Below are 19,470 nucleotides of genomic sequence, written 5' to 3'. Positions count from 1 at the left end.
AGTTATATTCTTGTACATAGGAGCAGTATTATAGTAGTTATATTCTTGTACATAGGAGGTAGTATTATAGTAGTTATATTCTTGTACATAGGAGTAATATTATAGTAGTTATATTCTTGTACATAGGAGGTAGTATTATAGTAGTTATATTCTAGTACATAGGAGTAGTATTATAGTAGTTATATTCTTGTACATAGGAGGTAGTATTATAGTAGTTATATTCTAGTACATAGGAGTAGTATTATAGTAGTTATATTCTTGTACATAGGAGCAGTATTATAGTAGTTATATTCTTGTACATAGGAGCAGTATTATAGTAGTTATATTCTTGTACATAGGAGCAGTATTATAGTAGTTATATTCTTGTACATAGGAGCAGTATTATGGTAGTTATATTCTTGTACATAGGAGGTAGTATTATAGTAGTTATATTCTTGTACATAGGAGCAGTATTATAGTAGTTATATTCTTGTACATAGGAGGTAGTATTATAGTAGTTATATTCTTGTACATAGGAGCAGTATTATAGTAGTTATATTCTTGTACATAGGAGCAGTATTATAGTAGTTATATTCTTGTACATAGGAGTAGTATTATAGTAGTTATATTCTTGTACATAGGAGCAGTATTATAGTAGTTATATTCTTGTATATGAGCAGTAGTGTTATAAGTAATTATATTATGTAAATGATAAGAATGTTATATTTTTCATACAGAAGGCCTTCACATTTATTTAGTACAAGTTGCATAATCTAACCTGATTAATAAGATCACATTCTTCATGGATTCTCTTCATTAGCATCTCTGTAAGGTCTTGGCATGTTTCACCTTCACCCTCTGTGTACAGTTAATATGGGTAAATTTAGAATTATTTTGAATATAAATCAGAATTAAGGCACAATATATAAAACATACAAACCTAAAATTAAAACCACTGAAAAATATAACCTTTAAAATTTGTGCAATGAACAAAAAAAAAAAAAAAAAACTACAAAAGAAATAAAAAACTTTTTGAATTACCATTAACCATTCTACATCCCTAGACCATCTAGGAAGTTGTCATTAACCCCTTCTTTGCCTTAGATAATCAGCAAAGTTGAAATGAATCCCTCCACTACCCTAGACCACCACAGAAGCAGGAAGTAATCCATTCACTGCTTCATTAACCCCTCTACTCCCCATGACCACCAAAGCAGCCATCATCAACTCCTCCACAACCCTAACGCACACTGGCATTAACCCTTCCATAACCCTAGACCACCAGGGGACCTTGCATCATAGGAAGGCTAAACCAATAGGGATGCTGGCAATAATCTTTCCAAAACCCTAAATCAACAAGGCGGTTGGAATTAAACCCTGGATTACTCCGGACCTCTGCCATTTATCCCTGCAGAAACCCTAGACCACCAGGGAAAGCGGCATTAACGCTTTATGAGCGAAACAGGGGAAATTTATTACTATATCTACAACTGATGTCTGTTTACAAATAACCAATTAAAGATGAGCAAAAAAATCAAAATTTTTGGCCCATGTTTTGCAGAAGGGGGAATTTCCTTTGTGTAAGTAAATGGAGGCTGAAATTGGGATCTAACAAATGATTCCGCGTGTCTTTACATTCTATATGGAATACACAGGGGTGTAAAAAGAATTTTCCCAGGTTTTTTCATCTCTAATTTACAATGCTCTTTTATTGAGCATTCTTTTTGTTGTTGTTGTATGCTTAAACTCGGGCGTGCCACATTCAGAAGGGTCTTCTATTCAAAGAAATACGGTAACATGTCAACCAAAGCTAAGGGTGACAAGCATGCACATCATTACCTGTCTGCTGCGGCTGACCGCTCAGGAGTTCTTGCTGATGCAGCTCTCGCAGCTCTTGAATCTTTTGTTCTTGAGACGTGAGCAGGGAATCTCTCAGGCTGCTCAGCTCCTGATCTTTCTCCGCTCGCAGGTTCTCGCTGATCAGCTCCAGATGAGCTTTGTGGATCTGGGTAAGGCTGATACGCTGCGCCTCCAGTTGTAGCGTCAGATCAGCCTGTACAATACATATGTGGAGGTAACAGAAATAATAGAACTTCCCTTCACTATCAGGGAGAAAGCCTCCTGCACAATATATTACATCGTATCATCCCCCTAAACCAGTGATGGCGAACCTTTTAAAGACCAAGTGCCCATTAATTTATCACAAAGTGCCGACACAGGAATTTAACCTTAATAATGTGCGGATCCACAATTGCAGACATTTACGAACCTGAAAAATATGGTCATGTGAATGGGACTTTATAGAGCTTTCTGCTCCACTGTGACCCCTACACAGTCCAAACTGCTCCACAGTGACCCCACACACAGTACAATCTGCTCCACAGTGACCCCCACACAGTATAATCTGCTGCACAGTGGTCTACACACAGTATAATCTGCTTCACAGTGGCCCCCACACAGTATAATATGCCGCACAGTGACCCCCACACAGTACAACCTGCTCCACAGTGACCCCCACACAGTATAATCTGCTGCACAGTGACCCCCACACAGTATAATCTGCTACACAGTATAATCTGCTGCACAGTGGCCCCACACACAGTATAATCTGCTCCACAGTGGCCCCCACACAGTATAATATGCTGCACAGTGGTCTCCACACAGTACAATCTGCTCCACAGTGACCCCCACACAGTATAATCTGCTGCACAGTGACCCCCACACAGTATAATCTGCTACACAGTATAATCTGCTGCACAGTGGCCCCACACACAGTATAATCTGCTCCACAGTGGCCCCCACACAGTATAATATGCTGCACAGTGGTCTCCACACAGTACAATCTGCTCCACAGTGACCCCCACACAGTATAATCTGCTGCACAGTGGTCTCCACACAGTATAATCTGCTGCACAGTGGCCCCCCCACACAGTATAATCTGCTGCACAGTGGCCCCCCCACACAGTATAATCTGCTGCACAGTGGCCCCCCCACACAGTATAATCTGCTGCACAGTGGTCTACACACAGTATAATCTGCTCCACAGTGGCCCCCACACAGTATAATCTGCTGCACAGTGACCCCCCACACAGTATAATCTGCTGCACAGTGACCCCCACACAGTATAATCTGCTGCACAGTGGTCTCCACACAGTATAATCTGCTCCACAGTGGCCCCCACACAGTATAATATGCTGCACAGTGGTCTCCACACAGTATAATCTGCTACACAGTAGTCTCCACACAGTATAATCTGCTGCACAGTGGGCCCCACACAGTATAATCTGCTGCACAGTGGCCCCCCCACACAGTATAATCTGCTGCACAGTGGTCTACACACAATATAATCTGCTCCACAGTGGCCCCCACACAGTATAATATGCTGCACAGTGACCCACACACAGTATAATCTGCTGCACAGTGACCCCCACACAGAATAATCTGCTGCACAGTGGTCTCCACACAGTATAATCTGCTGCACAGTGGCCCCCACACAGTATAATCTGCTGCACAGTGGCCACCACACAGTATAATCTGCTGCACAGTGGCCCCCACACAGTATAATCTGCTGCACAGTGGTCTCCACACAGTATAATCTGCTGCACAGTGGTCTCCACACAGTATAATCTGCTGCACAGTGGCCACCACACAGTACAATCTGCTCCACAGTGACCCCCACACAGTATAATCTGCTGCACAGTGGTCCCCACACAGTATAATCTGCTGCACAGTGATCCCCACTCAGTATAATCTGCTGCACAGTGGCCCCCACACAGTATAATCTGCTGCACAGTGGTCTCCACACAGTATAATCTGTTCCACAGATGGTGCCCAAAGAGAGGGCTCAGAGTGCCACCTCTGGCACCTGTGTCATAGGTTTGCCATCACAGCCCTAAACAGTGTTTTCCCCTTGAGAGTCAGTGCCTTCATGGCCGAGGTATCGGCATTTTTGTTAATAAGCAAATTAACAATTTGAAGCAATGATGATGCTGGCGCTTACCTCTGTAGAGCAATGACAATGCCCTTATTGCTCCAAAGAGCTCTTTTGCTTATTGAGACAATATATCGGCCATGGAGGCAGGAATTGTCAAGGGGTGAGCACCATTTGATACAGGTGACCTTATTAAGTTCAGAGGTCAGGTGATCCCTTTAAAGGTCACCACTGTACATATGTCATCAAATGAGCCAAAAGGAGAAGAAATTTATAGAACGGACCCCATTTATTGTACAGGGCAATGTATGGCTAGTAGAAGTCTGCTGGCAAAATCCGCAGTTTGCTGGGAGTTGGATACAAAGGATCAAGTGATCATGATCGGGACCAAATTTTTTTAAAATTTTTGCATGATTTTCTATAAAAAGAAAAAATCTTAACTAGCATTGACCACTAGGGACCATACAGTAACCTGCGTTTTCATTTATCTGCAGTTCCCGTTTTAGCTTTGCTGTGTAGACTGGGACAGAATAAAAAGAGGGCAAAGCATATAAGAGAAGCTTTATTTACATCATTGTCTCCCATTATGATGCTTTCCAGTTCCCCTGCTGGTCTCTATTTTCTAGTTCCTATTCACATAGGGTATAATGACTTGGCCAATCCATGGCTGCAACAGTGACTTTCCTCAAACAAGCAAAACCATACAGACCGATAACATTACATATGGCTCCCTCCTGGTCTCCTGAGGAGGGCGCAGTGTTCCATCTTTTCCTGCAAACTTCATTAGTCTACTGACCTTAACTCCTATTACTGCAACTGCCATAAAGCACCCACTTTGCAGCAATATCTATACAGACGATACAGGAAGGATGTCTATGCCCTACGATGTGAGATCTGGGTATTGTGGCTGAATTATGGCCCTGCTAAATCTGCTGGATGAATTTTAAAGAGAAATGATCCGGCCTGTTGGGTTTTCTTACGTCATTTTCATTTCCTCTATTTCAGTTTTCAGGAACAAAAAAATTGGGCACGTAAATGGCATCGCCTGAGTCAGAAACAATTACCGCACTTTACTACAGAGGAACAATGAATGAATACGCACAATAAATGAATACGCAAGAGCTGAAATCTATGTGTCTGTGCAGCCACGTGATAGAGAACGGGATCAGCCAAGACACCGACTCACACGTAACGGGCAAATAGGTTCTTATCACAATTGGTCATGAATTATTTTTAATTTCTTTTATTGCATCTTAGTTGTGATGAGGATTATATTGATACAGTCATGCGGGGGTAGAAGATAAGACTTGAACGCCCATAACCGTTCACCAGAACTAGCCCATGCATACCCGGTTCAACCAAAAGTGGCCATACACCATCAATGGTTATCTGGTCAATCGCTATTCCTGACCTCCCTGTCTGCAAAACATCCCAAGTTCTTATGATCATTGCAGGTCCCAACAAGTTAACCCCTATCCATGATCCCAAATTTGGAATACAGCTCCTTCATGTTCAATGCCCTGAGGTCTCTGCTTTGAACCCAATAAGGTAACCCACCTAGAGAAGAATGGAGGGACTCGGAGATCTCCTTAAACAGAGCTCTAGCACTGAACATGAAACTGACACTTCCGGGGCACTACCGACCACGTTGCCAAGGTGTGAATGTCTTGGTCATGCAACTTGCATGATTATAACCCCAGGTAGGTTTACGTTGCTCTCCTCAGCCTCTATATACAGTAGACTCCCATTAACAGTAACATTACCGACAATGATATAGTCTATAATTTTGCATAGTCCACCTACCTGCTCCTGGAGAACAGCATCCACTTTTTGTTGAAGTCCATCTTTTTCCAGCCGTGTAACTTCCACCAGGGAAGTTTCAGCTTCAAGTTTCTCAGTCAGATCTTTCAACCTTTGTAAAAGGGACTCTTCTTCCATGAACCTATCTTGGACTTCCTTTTGCAAATGACTAACTTGAGGAGATACAAGTAAGAGGTGACTCTCATTTGGACGGATACGCTCTTCTAGTCCATAAGAGTCACCACCATCATTAGAGAGTAGATTATGGTTATTGATATCTCTCGAGACCTTCTCGATGGGTTTCATACATGATTCCTCCTCTTCATGATCTCTTTCTGAAGTCAATGATTTCACTTTCTCCTTTAACTGGTTAATTTCATTCTGCTTTAGTTGTAACTCTTCCGAAAGTTCGGAAAGTTTCAGAGATAATTCTTGCTTATCCCGCTGAGCGGTCTCCAGTTTCTCCATCAATTCCGTTGTATCTTTCTCAACAACCTCTCCAACATCAAGTCTATCAGCTTTGCTTGATTTAGAAGGACTCACGGGAAAGTCTCCAATTTTCTCAATTTTTAGCTTCGTCAGTTCATCACTTAAAGCTTCGACCCTTAACCTATACTCTTCCTCCAGCTTTGATTTACGGTCTTCAAATTGTTCCTTCTCCTTCACCAGGAAGGTATACTCATCTTTAAGTTCATGATAGTTGACCTCAAAGTTCTTCTCGGCAAAAGAGAATGTGTTCTTCTGCCGTTCGATCTCTTCTTTCAGTTGGAGCTCTACATTCCTCAGTCGTAGATTTTCTGAAGAAAGGGTTTCGATCTGATTTTTCAAGTCTAAATTAGCGATTTCGCTAAAGTTTTCGTAGTTTTTAGCGTTACGATCTTTTGTCCTATTGTGTAAGGCATCGTTTTCATCCTTGAGTAGCCTATTGTCAGCCTCGAGAAGAGCCAGCTTTTCCTTAAGAGCATCTTTCTCTTCCACCTCTTTCTCAAGCACCTCGATTCGAAGCTGTAAGACTTGAACCTCTTGCTCGATACTTCCCTTCTCCTTCTCCTCTATTCTCAAACACTCCAACTCTTTCTGCAGTTCATTAATCTGAATCATCATTTCTTCTGACTTGGGATCGTTGACGGATTGCGAAGAGTCCTTCAGCTTTGATATCTCAAGCATTAAATTATTCTGTTTGGTTATCAAGCTGTCTGTCTCCGACTGCATGGCAGCGACCGTCTGATTCATTTCACGTTGCATCTGCTCTATCTGTTTTTTCGATTGTGTTTCCAAGTTATCCTTCAGGTTCTCGATATTCGTTCTGTGCTCTCGAGTCAACTCTTCTCGGAGTTTCGAGAGTTCTTCTTCCTGGCTGAATAAGAAATACGTCCTAAGTTTCTCCAGCTCCGCCTCTTGAGACTCCGCCATCCTATCCAGCACGGCGTCTTTCTCTCTTTCCAACATTTCCAACTTAATTTTGTAATTTGTCACTTCGGCTTCATGTTTAGTTTCTAATTCTTTGGTAAATTCCTTGGCGGCCACCAGATCCGCCTTGAGGTTGTCGATGGTGGTCAAGAAAGTGTTGGCTTCGTTGAGTTTGGTTTCCTTTTCGGTAAGGCTCTGCTTGGCTCTGTTGATCTGCTCCCTGGCAAAACTGAGGTCCTGGAGTAAATCCTCAATTTGCTTTTGTAGGTTGGATTTTTCCGATGACACCACCTCAAGTTCCTTGGACAATTGTTCTTTCATTTTTTTCCTCTCTTCATCGGACTTGAGCAGCTTGGCGTTTAATTCGCTAATGACGGCGTTAAGTTCATTGATTCTTTCGCTGGTCACGTTGATGGCCGTCTGGCTGGAGATGTGGTCCAGCTCTTGCTTGTGCTGGTCCACGAGCCTCTCGATCTCCAGCGTGTGCTGCTTGACCAGCTCCTGCTTCATCTGCACAATCTGCTGGCCGTACATCTCGTCTAGCTCAGCCTGAAGCTGCTCCAGTTTTCTTTGTGTCTCCGATTCCATTCGCTGAACGAGGTCTGCCTCCAACTGACTGTCTTTATAATGCTTTTTCTGAAGGTCTTCCACGGCGCCCATTAACTGCTTGATTTCGTCTGAGGATCTCCTCTCTCTTTGTTTGGAAGTGTTTAGCTCTTCGGAGAGACTATTTATTTCCAGGCTCTTCTGGGTTAATTGTTCTCGCAGTTCATCGACAGATTTCTCCGCCGCATATATTCTCTCTTGCAGTTCTGTGCACTTGATTTCTTCATTGTGTAAAGCTGATTTCAGGCTATCAACCACCAAATCCTTTTCATTCAGCCTTTGTTCGTAGGAGGATTCAAGTTCTCGGTGCTGTTCCTTGAAGAGAATCGAGAGATTTAGATTGTGCTGCAGACATAATAGACGGCACAACTACAATTACAGTTTCTGCTTTGTTCTACGGCAGGATCAGTAAGGTGGAGAATTCCCCTCCTCATAGGATGGCTTCACATATGGGTCCCCAGGTCTTTGTTTTGTAAAGGTACATCCTATATACTGGAATAGGCTCATCAGACCCAAATATAAGCCAGTGCTGGTATAATAACATGTCACTGGCTGCCAGAACAAAGTAATACGCAGGGTAGTCATAGGTAAGCCATGTGCTCGGAGAGGATTCACACCCATCAGATATATAAACTAATATTCCATAGTACCGGCAAAGGTTTATTAGTCTCATATCTAATATGTTTACCATGTCTGTCTGTTTATATATCTCATCTATCATTTCTGTCTGTCTCTAATATTCACCCACAGATAATATCCATCTCATAATGATTATCCATCTACCATATCTATCCATCCTTTATCTCATATCTATTTGTATCAGAAAATCTATTCATCTAATATTCACAAATCTATACAAGTAATATCCATGTCATAACTATCCGTCAATCAGCCATATCATACCTATATGTATCTGACACTCTATCCATCCATCTAACGATCTATCTATCCCATATCTATCTATCCCATATCTATCTATCCCATATCTATCTATCTATCTATCTATCCCATATCTATCTATCCCATATCTATCTATCTATCCCATATCTATCTATCTATCCCATATCTATCTATCTCCTATCTATCTATCTATCTATCTATCTATCTATCTATCTATCTATCTATCTATCTATCTATCTATCTATCTATCCCATATCTATCTATCCCATATCTATATATCCATCCCATATCTATCTATCCATCCATCCCATATCTATCTATCTATCCCATATCTATCTATCTATCTACTATCTATCTATCTACTATCTATCTACTATCTATCTCATATCTATCTATCTATCTATCTATCTATCTATCTATCTATCTATCATTCACAAATCTATACAGATAATATCCATCTCATAACTATTATCCATCTACCTTATCTATCCATCAATCTTACAAGTCATAACTATTTATATCTGACAATCTATCCAACTAATATCCACCCATCTACAATCCGGGTAATATCCATCTCAGAACCATTGTTTATCTGCCTTATCTATCCATCTCATACCTATTTGTATCTATCTGTCTGTCTATCTATCTCCTATCTATCTATCTATCTATCTATCTATCTATCTATCTATCTATCTATCTATCATCTATCTATCTATCTATCTATCTATCTATCTATCTATCCTCTATCTATCTGATTTCTACCTTATATCAATGTCATATAAATATATCTACCCAATATCTATTCTTCTATGTAAAAGCTATCTATCCATCAACTTTATATCCATGTATCTGATATCCATCTATTTCATCTCTCATATTTATATCCGTCTCTTTTGTATCTAATATCCCTGTATCTAACCATCTGATATCTATCATCTCCCATATATCCCTTACCAATCTTTCTACATCTACTGATGAACTCCCCTATACACAAGTATAATTACCTTCACACATCCTGTACATAATATAATGACTATAACCAATACTAGATATCAGTTATCAGTTCTTTACATACACCAACATTTTGCTGCATTTTTATGGCGTCAACTAAGCCAACTAATAGGACGTGTGACACGAGACTAGAGAGTCTAATAAGGTGACAGAATTATCCACCAAAGTAATCCTGCAATCTTACTTTATAATTTCCCATCTGATATCCTGAAAATCTACCAAATATTCTATGTTAAGGAAGTAATGATGGTGGCGTGTCATGTCCGGGGTATATGGCCACATGGCGGGAACGATGGGTTAGTATTTCATATAACCAGTGATAAAATCTTATATTAGGGCCTCAAGACACCAAAGTGGCCGACACATACATTTCCATAGTGACTATTTTAATGGGCAGCATCCAATGTGCCAAAAATACCTCCGTATCTAGGTGTTTTTTTTTAAAGTCCATTTTAGACAATCCATGTATCTTACAAGGGTCTCTCTGTTTTAAGCAAATGCTAAAAAAATGGCCAACGATTAGCCTGGCCGAAAGCGTTTCATTTCCCTGCAGTGCCCCTACAGGGCAAATATAGTATTGCGTAGTGCCCACTGAAAGTAACAATCTGTCTAATGTATACATGAGCCAGGTCCTCCAGAGAGTGCAGGATGGTCACTACAGACAGAGTCCTCTCTGGTGAAAGACTATATTAGACAGACCGATCTCCTGTAGTGGAGTGCCGAAATCGGTAACTACACAGTCCAGGCATATTAATGTGACCACCGCCTACTTTTGATATCAACGTTAAATAACCAATGGCAGAAGGCGCGTGTCATCAGCCATCTGGGTGCACTCATCATTGTGGAAGGCACAATGGATCAATACTAGTATGCATCTATCCTTGCGGACCATGTTCACCCCTACATGCGAATGGTTTTTCCTCAGGATGATGGCATCTACCAGCAGGACAATGCGACGTGTCATAAAGCTCGCAGTGTACGTGCGTGGTTCGAGGAGCACCAGGAGTTTACCGTACTCCCTTGGCTAGCAAATTTCCCAGATTTGAACCCAATGGAGAATCTATGGGACCACCTCGATCGGGTTGTTCGCGCCATGGATGGTCAACCGCGTAACCTAGCGCAGCTGGCCACGGCACTGGAGTCGGCATGGCTCAACATCCCAGTGATATCATCACAACCTCCCCTCTCTTCCTGCACGTCTCGCAGCGGTCCGCTCTGCCAAAGGGGTTATTCTGGATTTTGACAGGTGGTCACATTAATGTGACTGGACTGTGTATTTGCATTGGCCTTATTACACAGGCCCAGGTAAAGTGAATGGAGGAGAAGTGATCTCCGCTGCGATGGCTCCTCTCCCTAATCAGCTTCATGGATTATCAGTAGCCCTGTCCTGACTATGAAGGGGGAGGTGCTGTCAACAATCTGCGATCAGCTGACCAATGGGCCGTCACTCAATGGTCAGCTGACCAGCACCAATATTAAACAGGACATGTTGGACATTGTTGGAAACGCTACCGATAGCTGCTCGAAATATCGGCCCATTTAATAAGTCTTTTACTGACGGATACTCTGAACTCCGATATCAATGATGTTTCTAATTCAGTAATTCAGCAGCAAACAAAACCGGACAAGTTTTCTTGAGCACAATTACGGTTCTATGTACATTAATAATATGGGATATACGGGATACTGTGCATGTTACGGCCCCGGCAGCTTTGTCTCTGACTTCTTGTGCACTTAGTATGGCTGACCTATTTGATATACAGAGCCTAAATCTGGTCCTGGAGGCATAGACTTACGTACCGTTACTAATAGGAAAGAAAAATGCCATAAAAAGGTGACAAAAAATGTGCCGTCCTTCATACAGATACAATATACAAATACAGCGCACTCATTTACCCAGGAGACAAAAAGGAATGACCATTAAGGAACATTAAAGTAGCAACGTTTCATAAATATAAGAAACTTTGTAATATATCTTATTAAAGAAATCTGTTTTCTTCTCCACTTTTTAGACAGTGATTTTCTCCATATTAGTCAATGAAGAGAGGAGGGGGAATAGAAGAGATACGCAAATTATTAATGCCGTTACACTGTTACGCTGTTCTCAACCCTTTTAACATCGCCAGGTTGTAGATAAGAGGCTTCTAGTGCACAGAATGAATAATCAACCCTACACCACTCCTCCCATCTCCATAGAGCTTTGTGAATAGAAAAGACACACAAATAATTAATATTGTTACTCTCTGCTGTTCTCAACACTTTTAACACCGCTAAGTTGTAGATAAGAGGCTTCTAGTGCACAGAATGAAGAAATAATCAACTCTACACCACTCCTCCCATCTCCATACAGCTTTGTGTGAATAGAAAAGGATACACAATTAATTAATGCTGTTACTCTTTGCTGTTCTCAACCCTTTTAACACCGCTAGGTTGTAGATAAGAGGCTTCTAGTGCACAGAATGAAGAAATAATCAACCCTACACCACTCCTACCATCTCCATAGAGCTTTGTGTGAATAAAAAAGATATGCAAATAATTAATGCTGTAACTCTCTGCTGTTCACAACCCTTTTAACACCGCTAGGTTGTAAATAAGAGGCTTCTAGTGCACAGAATGAAGAAATAATCAACCCTACACCACTCCTACCATCTCCATAGAGCTTTGTGTGAGGCTGGGTACAGAGACTGAGATGGTATATTTTGTAAACCACAGTCATATTGAAGATAAGGAGAAGGAGTACAGCTTAATAAGCAGAGAAGGAAACAGATCTCCTTAATAAGATATATTACAAAGTTTCTTCTATTCAAATGGACTATTTATTTATGTAAAGTAGTTTAGAACTGGAGGTACACTATCTAAGTGATATCTTCAATGCAGAAGAATCTCAACCTAATGTGAGGTCTGTGCCTCTTATCTACAACCTAGCAGCGTTCAAAGGGTTGAGAACAGCATTAATTATTTGAGTATCTTTTCTATTTTCCCTCCTCTCTTCATAGACTAATATGGAGAAAATCTCTGTGCAGTGCAGATGTCTCCCACAGTGCCATCCCGAACAACTATCCTCAGAGTATCAGCAGTATGGCCAGGGTATAACCAAGGTGGTCCTGATTGAGAAGTTTAGAGTGCGCCATTTTACGTGGAGATAATTTAATATTGTTATGTCACATGGTAAATGGGGATGTCAAAATTTTGGCATGAAATACCCTTTTTCAAGACCATTGGGCGATTGAATTTACCCCTTAAGGACCATTAAAGTGCATCAGTCCTAAACAACCAAATACGTTTTAGTGGTTTTGTGTATGAGGTTGCCTTATTGCTGGCTCTATACACTAAGCAGAATAACCCCTTCTGTCTCTGACACCTGTGCACCCACCATACACAAGGTAGACTACAAGGGCAGGAGCTTTAAAGGGGAGCCTTTCAGGTGGATTTGGGGCATTGAACCACCAACAGATCCTTAGTATCACAAACATCCCTGTAGTATTATGTCGCGGGTGGTGTAAAGAGGTTCTAGTACTTTCATCAGACTCATCTGTGGTGCTCTCGGCATCTGGTACATGCGCAGTGAAATGAGGCTGTGCAAGTAAAGGCATTTTATGAAACACCGCCAGCACAGACAGGCTCACTAAAGGAATATCTGAGACACTACGCCCCCAGTCAATAGGGAAACCCTTGTGGTTTTGTGTCCCAAATTCCGGATGATATGTTGACATGCCGTACTTTTACAATGGCACTCACTTGTGAGCCAGACTTTCTCCCCAGCATCAGTGTCTGGCACTGCAAATGCTTTGCAGGCAGAATGGCCACAAATTCCCATAGACATATCCTAAACCTTGAGAAGAGTCTTCTCAGAAGACTGGAGTTGTAATAGTTCCAAAAGGCACCCAATCCCATATGAAATACCCAGAATTTAGGAATGGGCCTGATCTGCTGCTGAACCATGTGACTAATGAACGGGACACCAAAAGCACAGGGAGGTGACTGGAGAATACCAGTTAAAGGGATTCTACTACTAAAGCAACATTTTTTCTAATTACCACATCGGAATAGCCTTAAGAAAGGCTATTCGTCTCTTACCTTTAGACATGCTCTCTGTGGCGTCGTTCCTTAGAAATACCGGCGATGGGAGCATCCCCACTGCTGCCCAAGAGCTCACTCCAGCGCCGCTTCCATCTTCATCTGCAACCCCGCCTCTTCTGTCTTTAGTCTCAGTCCAACTTCTGATGCCTGCGCAGTACGCTCCTGTATTGAACTAAAAGAGGAAGAGCGGCCTCCCAAAAATGGCCGCCGGCGCAGGCGTCGGAGATTGGACCGAGACGGAAGACAGAAGAGGCGGAGTTGCAGCTGAAGAAGGAGGCAGCGCTGGAGTGAGCTCTCGGGCAGCAGTGGGGACACTCCCATTGCCATTTGAGCGCTGGGGCCCGCCCTCATTGCTGCGGAGAACTCATTTGCATACCGGTTAAAATGGGTATTTCTAAGGAAGAGCTCCACGGAGACGACGTCTAAAGATAAGAGACGAATAACCTTTCTTAAGGCTATTCCGACGTGGTAATTAGAAAAAATGTTGCTTTAGTGGAAGAATCCCTTTAAAGGGAATCTTTCAAGGCAGGGGGTTAATGTCCCAAATCACTCCAACAGGTGTCCTTTACAGACTCTTAAGACAGATAAAATCCTTTAGAACAAGAAGTGCATACTCGGTGAAAGCACAAGGTCAGTCAGATTCCAGAAAGCCTTTATTTTAGGATCCTTTTCAACCATTCTGGCACACATCTTATACAGACCTTTTGTACTCCTTGGATCTGATCCTGCAGAGAGATAACCTGCGCCCTCAAGTCATCATTCTCCTTCTGGCAGGACTTCAGGTGCAGTTCCCGTTCTTCCAGCTGCTGCTGATAGGTGAGTATTTGTTGCTTGGAGTGGAGGAGATCGGCTGCTGTACTCGAGTGGCTGCTGTTTCTCAAGGTCTCGCTGGCCTGTAACTGCACAACAAGAACAAGTAGTATAATGATGCCGACCACACACCTAGAATATTAGCCCCATCTAGAGCAGGATTAGGCTGAATGCCCACGACCGAGTGTCCAGGCTGATGCTCCTCTGAGGTGGCACTGGATGGTCCACTCTAACCTGCTCCGTGTCATTAAGACAGAAAGGATCGGAAGCCCCCAAAGAAGTAAGTACATAAAGGATGTCACACCGACTGCATTCCCAAATGGTGCAGGACACTGGGCCGGGTGCATGGGACCCTAGTCTGTTGCATTTACCATTCTGATGAAATGGAAAATTCAGGACTCTTTTAAAGTGATCATTTAAAGGGATCCTATCATTGGATACCCCTTTTTTTCTGACTAACACGTAGGAATAGCCTTAAGAATGTCTATTCTTCTCCTACCTTTAGATGTCTTCTCTGCACCGCTGTTTGGTAGAAATCTCGGTTTTCTTCGGTATGCAAATGAGTTCTCTCGCAGCACTGGGGGCGGTCCTCAGTGCTCAAACAGCACTGGGGGCGTCTCCAATGCTGCGAGAAAAGTCTCCAGCGCCGCCTCCATCTTCTTCTGTAACGCCCTCCTCGCAATGTCTTCCTCCGTCCTGGGTTTCAATCTTCGAGGCATGCGCAGTCGGCTCTGCCATCGGGCCTCGGGCAGAGCCCACTGCGCATGACCACGGCCACAAGCAAATGGCTGCTTATACCAGCAAACTGTGTAAGCGGCCACAAGAAAATGGCCTCTTACACAGCTTACTGTGTAAGCGGCCATTTTCTTGTGGCCACAGGCATGCGCAGTCTGTTCTGCCCGAGGACCAATGGCAGAGCCGACTGCGCATGCCTAGAAGATTGAAACCCAGGACGGAGGAAGACATTGCGGGGAGGGCGTTCCAGAAGAAGATGGAGGCGGCTGGAGTTTTCTCGCAACATTGGGGACGCCTCCAGTGCTGTTTGAGCGCTGCGGTCCGCCCCCAGTGCTGCGAGAGAACTCATTTGCATACTGAAGAAAACTCGGATTTCTAACGGCGGCACGGAGAAGACATCTAAAAGTAGGAGAAGAATAGACTTTCTTAAGGCTATTCCTACGTGTTAGTCAGAAAAAAAGCATATCCAATGATAGGATCCCTTTAAGGATAGGTCATCAATTATAAATACTGCAAAACCCTTTAATGATAATTTTATTCCAAACATTTTTTTAAATCAAATTTAGCCTATTATACGGATTCTGACTGTATATTCTTCACTTATGGACTACAAGGTGAAAACTGGCGATTTACTAAACTGTCCCGATTAATGATGTAAATCTGAGGCGTCCCCGGTGCTGATGTCATCAGTTGCTAGGAGACGTCGGCGTTGGATCGTACCTGCTGACAAACACTTCTTATACGTTTCTGCCTCTTTTATATTTTGTGTGTCGTCTATTATTTCCTTAGAAAATGAAATGAAGCAGCCGCAGGAAGCCGATTTATTTGGTCGCAGCATCCAGCGTACTCCGGTGTTCACAGAAAACGGTATAATTTACTGCGATCTGATGTTTGGCGATTCCTCACAGGGGTGGTGCGAGACAGCAGGAAGGAGTCCACGTGTCTCCTTATAGCCAGCACCAAAAAAAAAGAGGAGCAACTTCTCAGCGGTAACAGACTACAGATAAAGTGTGGGCGCTGATCCTTCAGACATTCTTCATCCATCTGTCCCTTACATCTTGCTCAAGCACCAAATAAATACAAGCAAGAAGCAACAGACAGATGGAAGGGGATTCGACAGCAGAAACAGACTACACAGGATTTGTTTGTAGTCTGTTATCATGGAGACACGGAGGCCTGTATAGGACAAAACAAATCATTTTCACTTAAAGGGATGCTATCATTGGATATCCATTTCTCCCTAACACGTAGGAATAGCCTTAAGAAAGGCTATTCTTCTTCCATCTTTAAATGTCTTCTCCGCACTGCTGTTCGGTAGAAATCCGGGTTTTCTTCGGTATGCAAATGAGTTCCCTCGCAGCACTGGGGGCGTCCCCAATGCTGCGAGAGAACTTTCCAGCGACGCCTCCATCTTCTTCAGGAACGCCCTCTAACCTGTGTCTTCTTCCGTCCTGGGTTTCAATCTTGTAGGCCTCGGGCAGAGCCAACTGCGCATGCCAGTGGCCACAAGAAAATAGACGCTTGCTCAGTAAGCTGGTGTAAGCAGCCATTTTCTTGTGCCCGGGCACGCGCAGTCGGCTCTGCCCGAGGCCTAGAGGATTGAAACCCAAGACGGAAGTAGATGAAGGGAGAGGCCGTTCCAGACAAAGATGGAGGCGTCACTGGAGATTTCTCTCGCAGCACTGGGGACGCCCCCAGTACAGTTTAAGCACTGGAGCCCGCCCCCAGTGCTGCGAGAGAACTCATTTGCATACTGAAGAAAACCCGGATTACAACCGAACAGCGGCGCGGAGAAGGCATCTAAAGGTAGGAGAAGAATTGCCTTTCTTAAGGCTATTCCTACGTGTTAGGGATAAAAAAAAAAGGTATCCAATGACAGGATCCCTTTAATGTGACTAATATAAAGCTGATCTTACATGCTGGAACTGGATCTTCAGCTTCTGGCTTTGCTCTGTTAGCTCCAGAAATTCTCTCATGATGTCGTCCTTCTCCTTCCGGGCTTGCTGCAGGTTGGTGGTGAGCTGGGTGATGATCCCGTCTCTCTGCTTTATGGCCGTCTCAAATTCCTGAAGCTGGAAAGTGGAAAAAAAATAAAAAAATTTAAAATGAAGGAACTGGAGATTTTGTGGGTTTTCACTTAAAAATAAGCATCGAAAAACATGAGCACCATAACCATGATCTGATTAATTTAATGACATCACAACATAACTGTATTATGTCGTGTGAATGATGTCATCAATGGACCCCCCCACCCAGTCCGGGGCCACTATGTCAATATTACATTATATGAAATACAGTGCAGGTTGTCCATTATGCAGTGAAGTCACCGCCAAGTACATGTCAATATAAACTGCCTGGGTTACTAGTATAGGGTGAGTGTCGGAGATACACTTAGGAATTGCTAGAAAAGTAAGAAAAGTTTTGTATATACTTGTATCTACTTCTGGTTCCTTGTGTGGTTACGGATATTATTTATAGACAACAAACAGCTTTCCTGGCTGTGCTCATAGATTGGGGTTTTTTCCTGCATTTTATCTGCTTGCTTGCCTGTATTTGCCCTGTATTTACAGTCCAGTGCTCCTGTATTTTCACTTGGGCTTTTCTCAGATATTTGTATGCAATTGTACAGTTACTCCTAGCAGAATGGCAGAACATTATCACCTATGGATTGGGGAGAGGACAGACTGCTCCTTACTGTACATGCCACCTGGCTGAGAAACAAATGTACATTGTTGTTTCAACAGTAACTTGATTATTTGCAGCAGAAGAACTGATAGCACATCATGTCTGAAGGCTTAAGTCTAGTACACACGGGCACAGAGGGGACGGATTATGGCGCGGATTCCATGTCATAATCCGCCCCCTCACAATGGTGGTCTATGGAGACCGCTAGCATTCTTTTTTCTGCTAGCGGCAACAAAAAAGAAGCGAGCTGCCCTTTCTTCAGGCGGATTCCGCGGCGCGTCCGCCTCGTGGCAGCAACCTCCTTAGTCGTCCCATTCATTTGAGCCTACTCCAGGAGGGGGAAGCGACGACTGTCAGAATCCACGACAGTCGTGGCAGGTGGATTTTGGCCCGAGAGTGACGTAGCCAACGTGTCAAAATCCGCCCTTCCGCTCCCCGTGTGAACGGGGCCTTATACAGCCAGAGAAAAGACAGCCCAGCAAGATCCTGCACATGTTTAAACTTTTCATGAAAATTCAAGTGCCCGTTAAATAGGACTAAGCTGCAGTAAGGCAATGTGACCAGTGAAGAGATTGGCGTGAGAAGAGAAAGCCTCATCAAACAGCTGATCGTTATTGTCAGGTATCTGACTACCAACAAAGTCCCAGAAAATCCCTTTAAAAAGGGAACATGTCAGGATGATTTGGGATACTAAACCACCCTTGGGTCCTTAGGAAGCAGGGGTTTAGTTTTCCAAATAGCCCTATTATAACGTCATCTGCAAGTGGCTTCAGTGAGCATGTGATGGACCTACGTCGCATGTGCGGTGAACCAGGGGTGTACATCATTCTCCAACGTCAATGGGGAACTGCACAGGCACAGGGAGCACCGGAGGGGAGACCGATAAGGCTCATCCCTAGTTAAAGGGATTCTACCATTAAAACCTTTTTTTTTTTTGTGGATAAGACGTCAGAGTAGCGTTTAGAAAGTCTATTCATCTCTTACCTTTAGATGTGGTCTCCGCTGCGCCGTTCCTTAGAAATACCGTTTTTTACCGGTATGCAAATGAGTTATCTTGCAGCAATGAGGGCGGGCCCCAGCGCTCAAACAGCGCCAGAGAGTGCCACTGCTGCCAGAGAGTGTCTCCAAGCACCGCCTCTTTCTTCGTCCGCAGCATCATCTGCAATGTCTCCTTCCGGCGTAGGCTCGTAACTTCTAGGCCTCGGGCAGAGCAGACTGCGCAAGTGCACAGGTTACGTGAAAATGGCCGCTTGCACAGTATTGTTAGTGGCCATTTTCCCGTGGCCTGTGCGCCTGTGCAGTCTGCTCTGCTAGAAGTTACGAGTCTGCGCCGGAAGAAGACATTGATGACGCTGCGGACGAAGAAGAAGGCGGTTCTTGGAGACCTTCTCTGGCAGAGGTGGGGATGCCCCCATCGCTGTTTGAGCGCTGGGGCCCGCCCCCATCGCTGCGGGAAAACTCATTTGCATACCAGTAAAAAAACGTATTTCTAAGGAACAGCGCAGCGGAGACCACGTCTAAAG

The 19,470-nt window shown here is 43.4% G+C and overlaps 1 protein-coding gene across 1 annotated transcript in view; it reads right to left on the bottom strand.

The window, feature by feature from the left end:
* The window catches only part of AKAP9 (A-kinase anchoring protein 9), a 161,431-nt gene that overhangs the window by 102,799 nt on the left and 39,162 nt on the right, over window positions 1–19,470 (bottom strand). The window contains exons 6-10 of the mRNA XM_075271761.1: window positions 17,179–17,334; window positions 14,419–14,616; window positions 5,714–8,041; window positions 1,819–2,032; window positions 758–837 (exon numbers count right to left, since the gene is read on the bottom strand). Coding sequence (XP_075127862.1) covers window positions 758–837; window positions 1,819–2,032; window positions 5,714–8,041; window positions 14,419–14,616; window positions 17,179–17,334 — 2,976 coding nt within the window. The remainder of the gene's footprint in view (window positions 1–757; window positions 838–1,818; window positions 2,033–5,713; window positions 8,042–14,418; window positions 14,617–17,178; window positions 17,335–19,470) is intronic.

The sequence above is a fragment of the Leptodactylus fuscus genome, chromosome 4, assembly GCF_031893055.1.
Source record: "Leptodactylus fuscus isolate aLepFus1 chromosome 4, aLepFus1.hap2, whole genome shotgun sequence".
NCBI classification, from domain to species: Eukaryota; Metazoa; Chordata; class Amphibia; order Anura; family Leptodactylidae; genus Leptodactylus; species Leptodactylus fuscus.
This window is presented reverse-complemented; position numbering and strand designations above follow the sequence as displayed.